The sequence below is a fragment of the Schistocerca americana genome, chromosome 1, assembly GCF_021461395.2.
Source record: "Schistocerca americana isolate TAMUIC-IGC-003095 chromosome 1, iqSchAmer2.1, whole genome shotgun sequence".
NCBI classification, from domain to species: Eukaryota; Metazoa; Arthropoda; class Insecta; order Orthoptera; family Acrididae; genus Schistocerca; species Schistocerca americana.
The window spans coordinates 532,572,107-532,592,267 of record NC_060119.1 but is presented as its reverse complement, the minus strand read 5'-3'; the positions used below and the strand labels follow the sequence as shown (position 1 = coordinate 532,592,267).

At 40.8% G+C, this 20,161-nt stretch overlaps 1 protein-coding gene across 1 annotated transcript in view; it reads left to right on the top strand.

The window, feature by feature from the left end:
• Nucleotides 1–584: 584 nt before the first annotated feature.
• Nucleotides 585–20,161, top strand: part of LOC124571685 (carboxypeptidase B-like) — a 236,967-nt gene continuing 217,390 nt past the window's right edge. Inside the window, exons 1-2 of the mRNA XM_047131119.1 lie at nucleotides 585–675; nucleotides 1,751–1,954. Coding sequence (XP_046987075.1) covers nucleotides 1,866–1,954 — 89 coding nt within the window. The 5' untranslated portion in view covers nucleotides 585–675; nucleotides 1,751–1,865. The remainder of the gene's footprint in view (nucleotides 676–1,750; nucleotides 1,955–20,161) is intronic.

Here is a 20,161-nt window from a genome sequence, read left to right as displayed (position 1 = left end):
AAGTTTTGGCTTGTACAGCACTACAGGTTCCATTAACTTCGCCTTAACCGTGCTAGGTTCAACTTATCTCATGGAACATTTCTTTGTACCTGTATAATATCCACTTTCCTTCAGTGCACTGTTGGAACTTTGTGCATCACAACAGAGTGGTAATGCGTTTTGTTCATTACTATTGTCGAATTCTGAAGAATATTTTGCAGCAGAATTTTATCTTCCCAGCCCCTCAACATGTTTTTGGACGAAACTTTTGTTGCAAATCTCATATTCATATGTACTGCCCTGTTGTTGTTAATGCAACGCCAGTACAAAGCACTTGTTCACAATACCTGACGACTACAGAATACTTCAACGCCAGAAAACACGAGTTTACAACGAGAGCTGACAAACGGTGATGCCTCTAATGCGTGACACCATGTAATACTGTTTATTAATGGTGTGGCAACAAGGGCGTTTTACCAGCCGAACCGCCTGCGGCGTGGTAGGGAAAGCCGGCTCGCCGTTGGTGTTACCTGGGCAACGGTGTTACGTCCCCCTCCGCTCAGTCAGACGTCAGAAGTCGCAACTAATTTTAGACACACTATAGACAGGTGTAGTTAGTTACATTTTATGTACCCACGCGCTTTCTCCAAGAGTATTTTAGCGCTTAGACCACTTTGTTGTAACACCTGTGCAGAAGTAAGTTTAATTTTTTGAATGCTCTGTTAGCGATTCTGTGCATCAAACGGGGCCATTTCAAACTTACAGCTGCAAAGCGTGCTGCGAAGTTCCAGTCTTCATCTACGAAGGAGTCCAGCTTCCTGTTGGCCTGCTCACAATCATCCAGGCAACTAAAACTTCATGCAATTTTATACTTAGATTTCTACCCCTGGATAGCTTTCCTTTTACTAATACACAAGTGAGCTGTTCCATTCACTATCTTCATGAATTAGCTCCGAATGTACTAAGTGCTACCAAGATTAGAGCTTCATTAGAATTATGTTCGAGCTTTTCTCGAGACTTTCGTGTAACCGCCAGATGAGACGGTCCTGTAACCTCAGGTAACTTGTATATGCAATGGTTCTTTCCCCTATCTCATATTCTTGGAGCAGTTCGAGCAATTTCACTATGACCACGTTCTAGAATAATGATTGTTATTGTATTATTTTCTTTATGTATCTCTCGCTTGTCGTTCGACAATTCATCCAGCAGGCCTTATACTTTAAATTTCTCGTCGGAGAGAAGTATAGGTATCTTGGAACATTATGATTTGAAGTCTTTCGAATATTACCCGCTATTGTCAGGGAAAAAATGATTTCAAAAATTGTTATCTCTCCATACGACTCTGTTCTTTTTTCCGTCAAATGTAATGGTCTGTTTGGTAGAGGTAAAATCATAGCTATCGAAAAGTACAATAGAGAGTTGAATGCATATCTCTGCGATTCCAGACTCAAACGGACTCCGAAATAATTGAAAAAGTGTCACAAAATGAAGCTAGCTTGTGATTAACCTCCCTCAATATTTTTAACATATTGTTAGATACTTTAATGCGCAACAGGTACTCCCTACGAGATACTGTACATCAGACAAAATAATTTCACAGTATTTACAGTTGTCGAAAAACTACGCAACGTCACTTACATCATGTAACGTGTAGCTTTGTATTAACACGTTACAAATTAGCATTCGTTGTTAATAACTGATTAAGCAGAGAAAAGTCTGACAATATACCAGTACTGTAGAGCATCTCCAAAAACTGTACCTTCTTCCACAGGTTCTCGGTGTATGATATTTTTCCAACGAAAGAGCAAAAGAAACTACTCAGGTCTTTGTTCGTCCTCCCAGGCTACGATGTTTGGAGAACAAGCCTTGGACAACGATTAACTGTGATGGTCGATCCTTCCCTCAAGAGCGACTTCTTGGATTATTTGCGCAAGAATGGAATAAAACACAGTGTCTACATTGAGAACGTTGCGAGGTAAGCACTTCACTGGTAGATAGCTCTTTTTGGTTCCGATTGTTTTCATGTTAAATGTTTGTGTCAGTCTTTGCAATATTAAGTTAAGCAGTGTCCCCAGGGTGAACACGTCTCCACCGACAAAATTTCGGAGTTTTTTGAGAGATACCTGAGTAGCTTAGTACACGATACTCGTGGTCCCCGATAGTTCGTTAGCCAGTAATTGCCTTTCCTTCAATTTTTTACCCCTATTTCTTTTTCTGTCTTTATTGCACAGAAAATGTCTCCAGAATAAGGCAAACGTTTTTGTATTGTTTCTAAGTAAACTTGTTCATTAATTCACGGTACTTGCTGCCGACGACAGCAATGTTCGCTTCAGTCTTCGCCCGCAATCTTGCATGCAGCACCTTTATGTTTTGTCTCGGATTTGTTTTCCTGGCAGTGTTATTTCTGCGTCAACAGTGATACATTGCAGTATGGGTAGATTTGCTGGTGAACCATTGGCCGGTATGCAGTTCGTCTGTGGGTTCAATGAACTGTCGCTATACTGAGCTGTTCTGGCAGCGACGGTAGTCACATCACAATACTCAATACTGTTCAAGTGAGAATTTTTACATTACTCTGTGTTGTTTGTTTTGGTGATAGGATGTTAAAGTCTTTTCACTGATGTGAAGACGTATTCACAGAAAGGAAGGTAACTGGGACAGCAAAACCGGACAAATCACTATTACTCCCTATCGAACTTCCGTAGACCACTGGAACCAGATACCAAAATACTCAGAAAATATCCTCGACCAGCCTCCGAAATTTTGTCAAAAGAGTTCAAGTTCACGCTGTATAGTTGATCTCTCTATGTGATACTGGTACTCTAGTTGTGTGGTAACCGTCTTCAGAGGATTGTCTCGCATTGATGGTCGCTAATGTTCTGTTTTCGTGTTCACTCTGTGCATTCACACTTTATTACCCTACATATTTACTTAGGCTACGTCATTTCGTAAGATACTCCCTGCAGAGTAATTGGTTGTGGCACCCCAGCGGATGGTGTTGACTGTCGCTAAGCCTGTCGTATTGCAATACAATGGCACTTGCAAACAATGTCTTCATGAAGTGCGGTACCTCACAGCACATGGCCTGTCTTGAATGGGTATGGGTTTGGCGAACCGTGGTTTCCGACTTGAGGACTTACAATCACCGACAGTCGTCTAGATCCATCAACCCTGGGACCGCCATAGGAGTTAACGGTAAGCGTTTATCAAAGGAAGCGTATCATGCTCTTAACGTGGTTCATGCTCTAACATCCGAATTCTTCGGACGGGACAGATCTTTATTGAAAGAATATATCATGAGCTGTGCTCCGATAAGCCATATAAGAGGACTTACGAATTTTCCTTTGTATGAGACCGCATTTACTCGAGTTGTATGCTAATTCGAAATTGTAGATTGTAATATTTTAACTGATTCAACTGTGGGTTCTTGGTAAAATATTGTATATTGTATTAACTAAACGAAAAAATTTTTCAGCCTTCTAATATTTTACTGTTCGAGTCGCTTATTTTGTGGAAGATCAAAGTTTGTGATTTACAGTTATTGTTGAAGTATACTTAACGCGAATGCCAGCTTGTATCAGTGTGAATGAAGATTCATTTTTGAAAATATTCGGAAGTTAACTATTGTTATGTGCATAAGCTATTTTATAGTAAATGGACCTTTATGAGCTAGTTACTGTAGCACATATTGTAACTTACACATAGTGTTGCATCTAGTATCCCTTCCAAGAGCAGTGTATATTAACAACATTTATAGTAAATTAACGATAGTTCGGCTTTTTTAGCTTCTATAATCTCAAAAAGTTTCAGGAAACCAGTAATTTTTACAAACATTTTTGGGAGGTGACTGTCTATATGTAATGTATAAAGTGCATATTTGAACCATCAGGTGTTTTTATTTTAAACCCAAATATCTACCGGTTTCAGTCTGGGACCATCTTCACGGTTTAATATTTTATTATTAGTTAGTTGATTAAAATATTCTTTATTTATTTATTATTAATAATAATAAATATTCTTTATTTATCCTTTTATTTTAGTTATTGGTTTTGGTTCGTTTAGCTTAGTTCCTTAATTCCTTTTATCTTCACTCCCCTGAAAACTTGTACAATATAAATGATTCGTTTTAAATACCACGGGCGAGCAAGAGGTGTATTCCCCAGCGGCGATATCGCGGAAATTCCTCGTTGTTATCTGATCCACCTGAAATCTCTAACCTTTACTCGCTGCACAAATCGTTTGGCACAACTGTGTGCTGTGTTTCTGATGAGTCTGGATGAAAGGTCCAACAATTTAGCTAGTTAAAGTTTATTAATTCGGAGATAATCTCTCGACGAATTATGACCGTGGAAAACGGAGGTATGCACCATCGTTCCAAACTTCAACTCCGAGTGATCTACGTTTCGTAATATCTGTACCGTGATAATTAACTAATTTCGGTATGGAGATATAAACACCTTCAATACTTGATGTTAGTTATTGGATTTTATTTTGTGCAGAAAACTATGTGAATATTTACGATATGCCGTAATGGCAAGCCGGCCGCGGTGGCCGTGCGGTTCTGGCGCTGCAGTCCGGAACCGCGGGACTGCTACGGTCGCAGGTTCGAATCCTGCTTCGGGCATGGGTGCGTGTGATGTCCTTAGGTTAGTTAGGTTTAAGTAGTTCTAAGTTCTAGGGGACTTAGGTCCTAAGATGTTGAGTCCCATAGTGCTCAGAGCCATTTGAACCATTTTGAACCGTAATGGCATCTCACAACAATACAATCTCTCTCCCCCTCTCACAGGTCCGATCTCTCCATTTCCTTTACAAATAGTCCATATAACGAATTGTTTGGTTCGGTAAGACACAAAGATGCGTTCGTAGCACGGAACGTCCGATTCTCGCAGTCGGTACATGCCGTTCACCACAATTAGAGTTTTGCATATACCGATACATCATTTAGGGTTAGGGTTAAAATGGTTTAATCTGCGTCAGTGGTGGCTTAAACGTCGCGTAAAAAATTTTAACCCTCATTTAAAATGGTTTAATCTGCGTCAGTGGTGGCTTAAACGTGGCATAAAACATTTTAACCCTCATCCATGAAGATTGGTCAAGACCGAAACCGGTAGATATTTGGGTTGAATATAAAAGCAGCTGATGGTTCAAATATGCATTTTATACGGTAATTTTTACCAAGGGTTTTTCTGTTGCCTTAATAGAAATCTCGCTTTGTGTATTAACTAAAGGGTATCAGTGATACTATTACCTTAACAGATAAAAAGAAAATCAGAAGGGTTAGATTACAGTTATTTGTTCCCCTCCTGTAAAACGTTGCACCACCCACACTGCAGCCCCCTGTCAGTACTGTTCTCCGATGCGGAATCAGTTGATTGACGTTCGTAAGCAGCTGAAAATCGCCCTAACTCTTATCAAACGATCGACACTTGCTGAGAACCGGTGTGTTTGGAGAGCTACCCAGAGTTGTGTACCAGAGATACCAAAGGTACCTCGAGTACAATCGTCCGCAGCTCGTGGTCTAGTGGCTAGCGTTGATACCTCAGGGTCACGGGGTCCTCGGCTCGACTCCCGGCGGGTTGGGGATTTTCTCTGCACGGGAACTGGGTGTTTGTGTTGTACTCATCATTTCATTACCATTCGTGAAAGTGGCTAGATTGGACTGTGTAGAGTTTGGGAATTTGTACGGGCGCTGATGACCACGAAGTTGAGTACGCCACATACCAAACTTCGTCATCATCATCGAGTTCTATCGTCTCCTGTGAATTCTCTCTCCTCTACAGGAAGTACAGGATCTACTCATCCACTTGACTGTGAGTAGCGGGGGGGGGGGGGGGGGGAGAGGGAGAGGGGTTAACTCATTGTGGTCGAGTGGGAGATCATTCCAAAGTCTGGCAGGCAGCGAAAAATTTTCCAAGTAGCCGATCGTAGGGTCTCCCCTGTTCGTTTGACGAACAGGTTTCGGGCGTTGTCTGTGGCTGACGATGTCTCTGAGCCGGATGCAGTCGTCCACCCTGTTCCAGAGCAAGCTTCTCGGCCTACAAGGTCTGGGCGTTCACAGACGGTGGGGTATGTTGGTAGTTAGAGCTCCAATGCTAGACGCGTAATGGGGCCCGTTAGGAACATGGCTCCGTGTGCATTCCGGGGGGAGTCATTCCGGATGTGGAAAGGCTGCTTCCTGATGTCATGAAGAGTACAGGGTGCAGCCAACTGCAGGTGGTGGCTCATGTCGGTGCCAATGACGTGTGTCGCTTTGGATCGGAGGAGATTCTCTATGGTTTCGGGCGGCTAGCGGAGATGGTAAAGACTGCCAGTCTTGTCTGTGAGATTAAGGCGGAGCTCACCATCTGCAGCATCGCCGATAGAACCGACTGTAGTCCTTTGGTGCAGAGTCGAGTGGAGGGTATGAATCGGAGGCTCCGGCGGTTCTGTGACCGTTTAGGCTGCAGATTCCTTGAGTTGCGCCAGCAGATGGTGGGTTTCCGGGTTCCGCTTAATAGGTCAGGAGCCCACTACACACAGGAAGCGGCTACAAGGGTAGCGGGGTTTGTGTGGAAGGGACTGGGCGGTTTTCTTAGGTTAGAGGGCCTCAGGGAACCACAGAAAGGGCGTCCGTCTAAAAGGGGCCAGGTAAAACACAGTAAGTTAGTTGTAGAAACGATAGGTAATGTAGTTGTAAATTGTCGTAGCTGTGTTGGGAAAGAGCCAGAACTCCAAGCCCTAATAGAAAGCACTGAAGCTCAAATAGTTATAGGTACAGAAAGCTGGCTAAAGCCGGGAATAAGTTCAGCAGAAATTTTTTCAAACGATCTAATAGTGTTGAGAAAGGATAGATTAAATACAGTTGACGTGGAGTATTTATTGCTGTCAGAAGGAGTTTGGCTTGTAGTGAAACTGAAGTAGATAGTCCCTAGGAAATAGTGTGGGTAAAGGGTATACTTGACAATCGGACTAAACTATTCATTTGATCGTTTTACCAACCCCCCCGACTCAGAAGATATGGAGTTGCTGAACAGTTCAAAGAAAACTTGAGTCTCGTTTCAAATATGTACCCCACTCATACAATTATAGTCGGTGGTGACTTTAATCTACCCTCGATATGCTGGAAAAATTATCGTTTAAAGCCGGCAGCAGGCATAAAACGTCATCCGAAATTATACTGAATGCTTTCTCAGAAAATTATTTTGAACAATTATTTCATGAGCCCACTCGAAGCGTAAATGGTTGCGAAAGCATACTTGACAACTTAGCTACAAATAATCCCGGACAAATGGTGAGTATCGTGAAGAATACAGGCATAGCGACCACAAGGCAGTAGCTGCTACGCTGAATGCCGTAACATCTACAACAATCAAAAAGAAACGCAAAGTATATCTGTTTAAAAAGAGCTGATAAAAATGCTCTTAACACAGTTTTAAGAGACAGTCTGCACTCCGTCCTATCTGATCATGTAAGCATAGAAAAGTTGTGGAATGATTTCAAGGACATACTATCGACAGCAGTTGAGAGATATATACCCGCATAAATTAATAAGTGATGGTACTGATCCCCCATGGTACACAAAACGGGTCAGATCGCTGTTGCAGAAGCAACGAAAAAAGCATGCCAAATTTAAAAGAAATCAAAATCCCCAAGACTGGCAAAGTTTTGCAGACGTTCGAAATATAGCGCGTACTTCAATGCGAAGTGTTTTCATTAATTTCCACAACGAAACTGTATCTCGAAAGCTGGCAGAAAACCCAAAGAGATTCTGGTCATTCATTAAGCACACCAGTGGCAAGACTCAATCAATACCTTCAGTGCGCGATAGCAACGGTGAAGTCACTGATGACAGTGCCACTAAAGCAGAGTTATTAAACACAGTTTTCCGAAACTCCTTCACCAAAGAAGACGTAGTAAATATTCCTGAATTCCAATCTAGAACAACTGCCAAGATGCGGAACATAGAAGTAGATATCCTCGGTGTCGCAAAGCAGCTTAAATCATTTAATAAAGGCAAAGCTTCCGATCCAGATTGTGTACCAGTCAGGTTCCTCTCAGAGTATCCTGAAACAATACCTCGCAGAAAGATCCCCTAAAGACTGGAAAATTGCTCAAGTCACACCAATACTCAAAAAGGGAAGTAGGACTAATCCGTCGAATTACAGGCCCATAGCACTAACGTCGATTTGCAGTAGAGTTTTGGAACATACTCTGTATTCGAACAGGGCCGGCCGAAGTGGCCGTGCGGTTAAAGGCGCTGCAGTCTGGAACCGCAAGACCGGTACGGTCGCAGGTTCGAATCCTGCCTCGGGCATGGATGTTTGTGATGTCCTTAGGTTAGTTAGGTTTAACTAGTTCTAAGTTCTAGGGGACTAATGACCTCAGCAGTTGCGTCCCGTAGTGCTCAGAGCATTTTTTTGTATTCGAACATTATGAAGTACCTCGAAGAAAACGTTTTATTGACCCATAACACGGATTCAGAAAATATCGTTCTTGCGAAAAACAACTAGCTCTTTATACTCATCGACAGGGGGTGTCAAATTGATTCCATATTTTTAGATTTCAAGAAGGCTTTTGACACCGTTCCTCACAAGCGTCTTATAACCAAACTGCGAGCCTATGGAATATCGCCTCAGTTGTGCGACTGGATTCGTGATTTCCTGTCAGAAAGGTCACAGTTCGTGGTAATAGACGGGAAGTCATCGAGTAAAACAGAAGTAATATCCGGCGTGCCCCAAGGAAGTGTTATAAGCCCTCTACTGTTCCTGATCTATATTAACGACATAGGAGAAAATCGCAGTAGCCGTCTTAGATTGTTTGCTGATCATGCTGTCATTTACGTCTTGTAAAATCATCAGATGACCAAAACGAATTGCAAAATGATCCACTAAATTTCGATTGCGCGATAAGTCACACAAATCTGAAGACTGTAAATTCAACTAAATACTTAGGGATTACAATTACAGACACCCTAAATTGGAACGATCACATAGATGATATTGTGGGTAGAGCAAACCAAAGACTGCTATTCATTGGTAGAACTCTTAGAAGGTGCAGCAGGTCTACTAAAGAGACTGCTTATACCAGGCTTGTCCGCCTTATTCTGGAGTATTGCTGTGCGGTGTGGGATCCGCAACAGATGGGACTGACGGATGACACCGAAAAAGTACAAAGAAGGGCAGCTCGTTTTGTATCATCGCGAAGTAGGGGAGATAGTGCCACAGACGTGATATGTGATTTGGAGTGGCAATTATTAAAACAAAGAGTTTTTCGTTTCGAGAGGATCTTCTCATGAGATTTCAATCACCAGTTTTCTCCTCTGATTGCGAAAACATTCTGTTGGCACCCACTTACATAGGGAGAAATGATCATCACGCTAAAATAAGAGAAATCAGGGCTCGCTCAGAAAAATTTAAGTGCTCGTTTTTCCTGCGCGCCGTTCGGGAGTGGAATGGTAGAGACACAGCTTGAAGGTGGTTCATTGAACCCTCTGTCAGGCACTTTATTGTGAATAGCAGAGTAATCACGAAGAAATCACGTAGATAGTGCCAGACGTGTTATACCAATCGCCCTAACCAACAAGTTCGCAGTGCTATCTTTCACTGAAACCGAAACTTAGCAGTGAGAGTCACCTATTCAGAAATCTGCTGTGTCCTGTATCGAGGGGAGGCAAATACACATTAGTAGGAATCTGTTACTCGTCGCCGGCCGCTGTGGCCGAGCGGTTCTAGGCGCTTCAGTCTGGTTGCAGGTCGCAGGTTCGAATCTTACCTCGGGCATGGATGTGTGATGTCCTTAGGTTAGTTAGGTTTAAGTAATTCTAAGTCTAGGGGACTGATCACCTCAGGTGTTAAGCTGGACCATAGGAATGTGAACTGCAGGGTTCTCCTAAAAGGGTAAGGTGTGCAATCCGTATCATAGGCTGCTACGCAGAATAGCTGACTGTGTGACGGTTTTTTTTTTTTTTTTTTTTTTTTTAGGTTTGGCGACTCTGCATCCAATCCTGATAATAACAGCTGTAGGAGCCTCGGAATTATTACTGTAAATGCAAAGGAATTCCCCCCTCCCTCCAAGCATGAATATAAAATCCTAGTAGTTGACTACCAAAGCATACGAAACAAAGGGCAAGAGTTTGAAGCGCTCCTGAAAACAGTGAAGCTCACATAATACAAGGTACAGAAAGTAGGTTGAAACCTGAAACTGGGAAGAGTTTAAGTGTATATCGAAAGAATAGGCTAATGGGAATTGGAGGCAGTGTATTTGTCGCAGTAGACAAGAAACTCAAATCCACCGAAATAGAAACTGAACCAGGATGCGAGGCTATTTGGGCAAGACTCAGTTTCAGTAGTGGGCATGACACTGTAATATGGTCCTTTTATCCACCTCCAGTCACACCTGATATAACCGAAAACTTTAGGAATAATCTCAGTACGCTATTGTGTAAGTTCTTCGATCATACTGTAATCATTGGTGGGGCCTTTAATCATCCAGCAATGTGTTGCGATAGTTACAGTTTTGTTAGTGGTGGGCGTGACAAGACGTCATGTGAGACATTACTAAATGCCTTCTCTGAAAACTGCTTAGGACAGATATCTTGGAACCCCACTCATGATGGAAATATATCATATCTAAAGGCAACAAATGGACCTGACCACTTTGAGGATATCGCTGTGAAAAGTGGTGTCAGTGATCGTGAGAGTTTGTGCCAACAATGATAACCAAAGTCCAAAGAGCGACTGAAAAAACAGTAGTGTCACTCTTAGTGAGGAAATAGAAACTTTTAGCGTGGGACAGGGCCATGTAGAGGAATTCAAGTTTAAAAGAGTATTTGACCATGCACCGGACAGATATACACCCAGTACAACAGTTCATGATGGGAGACACCCTCCATGGTATACAGTCACTGTAAAGTAACTTCTAAGGAAAAACGATCACTGCATAATAGGTACGAAACAAAGCATAGGGCTGCAGATAGAGATGCTGAATGAAATGCGTTTAGCTGTCAAGAGACAAATTTTTGACGCCTGCTGTGACTGCCATTACAGAATACTGAAAAAGATCTCTCAAAAACCCAAAGAAGTTTTGGTCGTACGTAAACGCTGTTTTGACACCAAAATTACCATCCAGTCAGTTATGGATGAGGCAGGAAGTGACAATAAGGATGACAAAGCAAAAGCAAAACTGGTTATTCTGTTTTCAAATGTTCCTTTACAAATGAAAACTCAGGAATATTGCCGACATTTAATTCTCGTTCCACTGAATAGATGAGTGAAGTAGATATTGCTATCAATGGCGTTAAGAAATCGCTGAAATTGAGCAACGCTCCAGGTCCCCATGGAACCCTTGTCAGATTCTGCACTGAACTGTGGCTGAGTTAACCCCTCTTTTAACTGTAATCAATCAGATCCCTCGAGAAGTAAACCCCGCCCAGTAGTTAGAAGAAAACACAGGTCACGCCTGTCTACAAGAAGGATAGCAGAAGCGATCGACGAAACCACCGTCCAATATTCCTGACGTCAGTTTATTGCAGGAACCTAGAATATATTCTGAGCTCAAACATAATAACGTATCTCGAACAGAATGATCACCTTCATTCCAACTAGCATGGATTCAAAAGCATCGATATATGAAACCCAACTTGAACTTCTCCCACATGAGACAATGAAAGCCTTGGATCAAATCAGTTAGGTAGATGCAGTATTTCTCGATTTCCGAAAAGCATTGGACTCAGTGCCACATCTCCGTTTATTATAAAAGTACGATCGCATGGGGTATCAAGCGAAATTTGTGACTGGTTAGAGGATGTTTACGTAAATAGGACGCAACAAGTTATCTTGGAAGGAAAGTCATTGAAAGAAGTAGAAGTAACTTTGCGTGTGACTCTGGGAAGTGTGTTGATACCCTTACTGTTCATTTTGTATATTAATAGTGACATCAGACTTCTCGCAGAATACACAGCTGCCCATAATGCAGTACTATATGATACAAACTGCATAAAAATTCATTCAGAGCTTGATAAGATTTCAAAGTAGCGCAACAATCGGCAACTCTGCTTTAAATGTTCAGAAATGTAAAATACTGCACTTGACAAAACGAAAGAACGTAGTATCCTGTGACTATAATATCAATGAGTCACAGCTAGTATTGGTCAGCTCATACAAATACCTGGGTGTAATACTTCGTAGGGATATGGAAAGGAATGACCACACAGTCTCAGCCTTGAGTAAACCGGGTGGCAGACTTCGGTTTATTGATAGACTACCGGTACTGAGAAAGTGCAATCGGTCTACAAAGGAGATTTCTTACAAATCACTCCTCCGACCTATTCTAGAATATTGCTCAAGTGTGTGTGACCCCTGCCAAATAGGACTAATAGGGGATATTGTACGTTTACAGATAAGGGCAACACGAATGGTCACAGGTTTGTTTGACCTGTGGGAGAGTGTTAAAGAGACACTGAAGAATGTGATGTGACAGAATCTTGATATAGACGTAAGCTACCCGAGAAAGCCTACTTACGAAGTTTCAAGAGCCGGCTATAAATGATGACTCGAGGAATATACTGCAACCCTGAACATGTCACTCTCGTAGGGATCGTGAGACAAGCTTATATGAATTACAGCACGCACAGAGGCATTTAAAAAAATCATTCTTCCTGTGCTCCTTTCGTGTATGGAACGGGTTAAAATCCCTGTTACAAGGGACATACCCTCTGCCACAATGGTTTGCAGAGTATAGATGCAGATTTAGATATCTGCACAGCTTTGGATGAATCACTCCAGTAGTTGTTCCGCGTGGAGTCATGACTGCCATGTATCCCTGGAAGAAAAGAATATGCAGGAGATAAAAATCACCAAGTGATGTTTTTTAGTGAAGCGCAGAAGATATTCAAGTCATTAAAGCCACCCACTTTTATTTAATCCTTCACTTTGATAGTAACGAAATGTGTGACAAAAGTTGATACCGACGAACGAAGACAAGTAGCACAAGCATAATTGTGCGCTCCAACCATATAACTCGTAGTCATTGCTTTCAGTATAGCAGTCATCAGATCAGCTGCCCAAAGTTCTGACAGCGCCAGGGAAACTCTGATGACAGCACAATATAAATGCAAAATATCCGTCCATCGATAAATGGCGTCCATAAATGGACCAAAACATGGCGCCATGTGTAGGTAGTGAACTACGTACCTCTGAAAGTAAATCGAAAAATAATGTAGACAAGTGTACAAAATGCGTTAATTTTGCTATATAGTTTGATAACTGTATTTCATGCTTCATTGTATCAAAAGTTACTGAAAATATAGAGGCAGAAGCAAACAGAAAAGCGATTTACTCGTGTGATGCAAGCACGTCTTCACATGAGTACAACCGCAAAGTAGTGTCTGAAAATTTAAACTCGGACTATGCTCCTGCGAGAGCAAACAAAGGTATGATGATGTGTTTTAATCGTAAGACTATTTATCATCTCAGCAATGAGAATGCTAAGTCAGAAAATCGAGTTATACTCGAAATGTGAAAGCAAGGAATTAGGCCTAAAGCTAAATGAATACAGACCAACTACCAAGATTATTTCAGCGCTACTTCAGGAAATATCGCACTTAAACAAAAAGTAATACAGCATGAAGCATTTAGTGCATCGTAAGAATTCAATAACGGTAAAACCCTAAGGAAATCGAATGAAAACGAAAATGTTTGTGCAAATCTTTGCAAAAAGTGTTCCAAAAAGACGAAGAATGGTGACGTATGTGTGTGCTTCAAAAGCACATTTCATTATCGATGTGGCAAACTAGATCACTCACTAAAGAATAATGTACATTACGTACAAGTGTGGAAGTGTGAATTATGCAGACTCAATAAGAACAGCAGTCCAGATCTCTCCGAGATTTCTGATATAAACATAGCAAATAACATCGCAAATGAAGTGCTCGCCAGTCATAGAAAAGAAAAACGGTTCTAAGGATTATAGTGTTTACAGTGACGAAACCCTTTCATCACAATGTATAGGTGAAGGCACACTTAATCGACGTGCGACAGACATTCAAATAAATCGTGCTAAGGTGAATAACAGCTCTGAAGATAGTCAGTCCTTTCAACACGCAACTACTCCCCAACACCATCGCCCACAATCTCAAAGCTCCAAGGAAGAAACATCAGGAAGAAAACTGATGCTTATTGCAGGCAGACATGGGCGCGGCCTCTCGTATACAAAATGAGACACCTACAACGATTGCTGCTACGGGGTTCATCAAGTCAGGTGCAGGTTTAACTGAATTGAGGAATCATGGAAACTCGGCAGACGTCGGTAAGTTATCCACAAATGATTACGTTGTGCTAATTGGAGCATCGAACGATGTCTTTCAAAACGAAACATCAAATAAATGCCTGTCAGGAACTAAAGGAATGTTTGAGTCACTTAACTCATACTAATGTTGTTGTTCTCAACATCCCGCATCATCATGATCTACCACAATGGCCATCCGTGAATCATGAAATAAGTGCAGCTGATGAGCAATATGAATCAATTGCTAAATACTTCAGAAACGTTACTGTAGTGAATAAAAAAATATTGGCCACCGATTTCACACGACTCATGGACTGCATCTAAATAGCCTGGGAAAACGACTTGTAACGAATAAAGTGCTGAGTGAAATAGGAAATAAGCCTCAAGAGATAATGACGCGGTCAATATCGTTAGACGAACGTCAGCAATCTGTTTGTAGGGCTTTTTTGGGTTAAATGTTAAGACTCGTGATGATCCGAGGTGTAATAATTTACCAAGTTTATGGGGAGATGCTAAGCTATCGAAGTTTAGCAACGAACCAAGAAATACCAGTAGCAGTAAACTCTGTGTGTTCCACCAAAACATCAATGGTCTCAGAAACAAACTGGAGCTTCTAAATCTCGACATTATTGACGCTGAATCTGTAAAACATGCACAAGTAATATGCCTTACAAAACACCCCGTGACAAATGGAACTGAAATGTCTCAAATGGATGAATACTCGTTAGCAGCCAGCTATTGTAGATCCATAAAGGAGAAAGGAGAGACTGTAATCTATGTTAAAACTAATGTAAAATATAAATCTCTAGACATAAGTACTTACAGTTTAGATTCTCACTTTGAAGCCTGTGAAACCGAAATTTCTACAAATAATAAGTCAGTTATGATTTTGGTAGTTTACAGAGCCCCTGAAAGGAAAATATGTATCTTTCTAAACCATGTGGAACAACTTTCGAACCAAATATATATGCAAAACACAAGGATTTAATTACCATGGGTGATTTTAATATTAACTTCTTAACTGCAAATAACAGCAGAAGAGAACTAGAGCACCCGATGGAATCATTTAACCTATTTTCAGAAGTTAGCTTTCCCATTAGGGTAACTAGTACTTGTAAGAGCCTACTTGATAGTATATTCCTGGACAGATACAGAAGCAGCAGTATTGTAAGTCAAATTCTCAATCGTCTGTCAGATCATGATGGTCAGCTGCTTACAGTAAATGATATCAAACTGTGTGATAAACCTAAACACTCCTTTAAAACTGACAGGCCAGTCAATAATGATAACTTAAAAATCTTCTACCTTCTCTGGCAACAGATCGACTGGACCCCTGTATTTATGGAGAGGAATATTAATGAAAAATTTAATACGTTCTCTAGTGAGTTTGTGTCATTATTTTAAAGTGTTTTTCCAAAACTAATCTGCAGAATGGAAACCCTGGCTTACTAAAGGGATCAGAATTTCTTGTTGAACAAAAAGAAATTTATATGAATCCTTAAGGTTACGTAATGATCCCATCGAAAAGGAGGACTGTAGATTGTACTGTACTATTTTAAAAAGAGTAATAAAAAATCGAAAACTATGTATGTAACATCTGAAATTGATAACTCAAACAACAAATCAAAAACCATCTGGCAAGCTATAAAAAGGTAGAGTGGTAAAAAAATACATGACTGACGTAAAAATACTCGAAAAGGAGGACTGTAGATTGTACTGTACTATTTTAAAAAGAGTAATAAAAAATCCAAAACTATGTATGTAACATCTGAAATTGATAACTCAAACAACAAATCAAAAACCATCTGGCAAGTTATAAAAAGGTAGAATGGTAAAAAAAAATACATGACTGACGTAAAAATACTTCAGGATGGAAATGTAAAAAATACCGAGGAAGCTGCCAATATTTTCAATGAACATTTTTTAACAGCTGCAGAAAAAATTGGCTGTGAAGGCTCAGTGGATGATGCAATAGCCTTTCTGCATAAAGCTCACAATGCTAGCTAGAGTTTGCCAGATGCAGATAACCTCCACAACAATTAGCGAAATCAGAGAGATGAAGTCAAAAAACTCTTATGGGCTGATAATATTTCAACTAAGATACTCAAACACCGTCATGGCTATATAAATGCAGTCTTGTCTCACCTTATATATGAGTCCCTAAAACAAGGTATTGTTCCACTTAGATTAAAATATGCCTGTGTGAAACCACTTTTCAAGAAAGGTGAAAAAACTGATGTAACAAACTACCACCCAATATCCCTGCTAACAAGTTTTTCAATGGTCCTTGAGAAACTGGTATAAGGAGAATTGTTAATCACCTGAACAGCCATAACATTCTCAATGTCAGTTTGGTTTCTGGCAAGGCCTATCAATTGATGATTCCATTTTCTCCTTCACTGATCAAATTCTCGAATCTCTTAACAGAAAATTGGTGCCAATTGGAATCCTATTGTCATGTCCAAAGCTTTTGATTGTGTCAACCACGAAATTCTGGAAAATAAAAGCAGACTTCTATGGGTTAAGTGGAATGATGGGAACATGGATTAAATCCTACCTTACCGATAGGAAACAATGTGTAATAATTAGTGGCAGTAGTGGAATCGCCCGCATCTCGTGGTCGTGCGGTAGCGTTCTCGCTTCCCACGCCCTGGTTCCCGGGTTCGATTCCCGGCGGGGTCAGGGATTTTCTCTGCCTCATGATGGCTGGGTGTTGTGTGATGTCCTTAGGTTAGTTCGGTTTAAGTAGTTCTAAGTTCTAGGGGACTGATGACCGTAGATGTTAAGTCCCATAGTGCTCAGAGCCATTTGAACCATTTTTGTAGTGGAATCCCAGCTTTATCCAAGTGGGGCACAGTCAACACCGGAGTGCCTCAAGGCTTGGTACTGGAACCCTTACTGTTTCTTGTATTTATAAATGACCTCCCACACTGCACCACGTCAGTGAGCAAGTTCACCCTATTTGGTGAAGATACTTCTCTTATAGTTGAGAAGGCAACAGGGAACAACTGGGAAACATCTGTGAACAATGCATTTGAAGACATTCTGAAATGGTTTAACTGTAATGGACTGTCTCTGAATATAAAAAACTCATTATGTACAGTTTCACATGGCACATAAAGAACCCAGGGGTTATAAATATAGAATGTAATGGACAACAAATAAAGCATGTTGACTCAGATAAGTTCCTGGGAGTATACATAGACTGCAAGCTAAACTGGTCCAACCATATCCTAGATCTAGAAAAAGGCTAATAAAAATCACTCTCCCCTCCAAACCAATAGTGAAAATCATGGTCACAACACAAGGTCAAAAGAGGACTTTCATAGTAAACAGTAAAACTATACTCTTGTACAGAAACGAGTAAATTATACAGGCATCAAAATTTACAATGCTCTACCCAGTGTCATCAAAAATCTTGCTCCTGAAACACCAAATTTCAAGAGCAAACCGCAGAAATACCTAATACAAAAGTCATTCTATTCAATTAGTGAATTTTTTAGTACATAGGAGCAAGTTTTTATTATACAACCGAGTTAGCCATACAATGTAAGCATAAATGAAATTGTTTGTTGCTGTAATGTTATGTTGTTGCTGAAATACTTTGATATTGTTAATCTGACATTCAGATTAATAATATCAAAGTATTTGAGCTACAATATAACATTACAGCAACAAATAATTTCATTTATGCTTACACTGCATGGCTAACTCGGTTGTATAATAAAAACTTGCTTTTATGTACTAAAAAATTGTGCACATAAGTGTTAATTTTGATGTATGTAATATGTTTTTATTTCTTCTAGTGCCCCATGTTGTTACAAAGAGTTTTGTCATGAATTAATCATAGTATGTGCTGCTGTATTGTTAACATAGTAAAAATACTAACTCATTCCATATCCTTGCAACTCTATTGCTATCAGGATCAATGGAACTCGCAATAAAATAAAAATAAAAGAAATAAATCCTGTGAAGAAGCAAATACAGTTAAGTTGTACACAAAGGACAACTTCAGTGGGAAGCAGTCGAAAGGCAGCGTTGTCAAATTCATCAATAATGAATACCACTACTCTCCCCCTCGACACTGCTTTTGAAATATTTGCTACAAGAGCGCAGGTGCTACGGAAGACAACTATAAGTTCTCGTAATCTGCTCTCTAATGATTTGAACCTAGAGGGTTCCAATTACCCATTTTTCACAGATAACCTTTTATTTCGTACTTTGTGAAGGCTTTAAGGCACATAATCTGCAGCTGATCTCAACTACCCCCTGCCCAATAGTAGAACGCTCGCGTGTCATATCTTTTCAGAATCCTTGTATCTCCATAAAAGAATGCTGTCTTCTGAACAAGGGATAGTGAATGCTGCGTACTGCTGCAGGACCATTCTCCGCATTACGTTTCTTGGCATAATGCCCCACCCTCGGAGACAACTCAACAGGGAAATGGTGAACTTCAGCGACTACTTTTCGATCTTGATATGCCTGGAAAATTGAACAGTGCTCGAAGATAAGTCACCAAAACAGATGATAAAAAAGGCAAACTAGATGCCTTATCCCCAACTGGCTGTGTTAAAACATCACGGCAGCATCCAGAAATGGGTGGACGCATTATGTCCTCGATCCACCAGGTGATTCTTTCGTTCCAACGTCTTCACATCATCTATGAAATGAAGACTGGCTGCTCCTGCTTTGCAGTCAGAGGAAGGAAAAGCTATATATATCAGAGGATTCACATGCGGACTGCTTGTGCAAAACCTTGCAGCCTTTCGTGTAGTAAGGGTCAAATGCTGCCAAATAATAAAGCGGAGGAAGGAAGGGATAGCAGCATGAATTCATTCACTACACAACGTTCCATTAAGTCCGCATTAGGGTGGAGGAACGTCAGAAGAATTCCTAGATGAGGAGGGCTGCTTCACTTAATATTTTACGCACAATGGAAGTCCAGAGACGAGACGAGGCGACATATCCCAGACAGCGGTTAAAAATTCCCCAGAAATGAGCGCCACCGCCACGAGGATCCAGTCTTCCATTCTCGTAACGCTGTCGTCAAGAAAGACAGTTGGGTCTAAAGTTCAAACAACGAAGAACTTCATAAATGCTCCTTCTCTATGGGGAAACTGGATTCAAGACTATCGGCGGCTTTTGACACAGCTCCTGGCCATGATGGGTCCCATCAAATCTTGTTGTTCTACCTCAAGGGGAATGCAGAAGAAATCGTTGGAGGGAAGTTACCTTAAACACACTTTTGAAAGCTGCTAAGGATTGTACTTGCCCAAGTAATTATCGTAGTGTCAGCCCCAAGAGCTGCACTGGAAATACCTTGCAACCAAAGACGACTTAGCGGATCATTGAAATACTGTGCATGTAAGTTGAGTGACCAGCTCGGTTGAACACGAAAAAGCAAATAATAAATCAAAGCGGAGAAAACCTGAGAGATCACGTGATGGTCTACTGCTGCCTGATCTGGATCTTAGAATGAGACAGTTCTATCGTTACTTGCAATGTGGGGTCAGTAAATATAATTCTACTAGCGATAACGTGAACGTGATGTTGACCTAAACAAGAAAACTCCGTAGGTGTCTTTTGAAGCTTGAGAAGACATGATATGCTTTGGAGGCACACTGTCCTTTTACAGCTTCACAAATGGGGTATCTGATGACATTTATCCACCTCTGCATTCTGTTTCATGACAGCGTTGTTTTAAAGTTGGAAAAAGCATATCAGACCGATTTGAATAAGGTAATGGGGTCCCACAAGGGGGAATATCAGGTATTACATCATTGCCATTACCATCAATAGCATAACTTCCCCGACGTGAAAGCCTTTACAGTCCTTCTTAGATGCAGACGATTTAGTTACTTTTTGGTACTCCTTCATTCCTGCAGAAGCAACACATCATGTATCACTGATGCTGAAATGG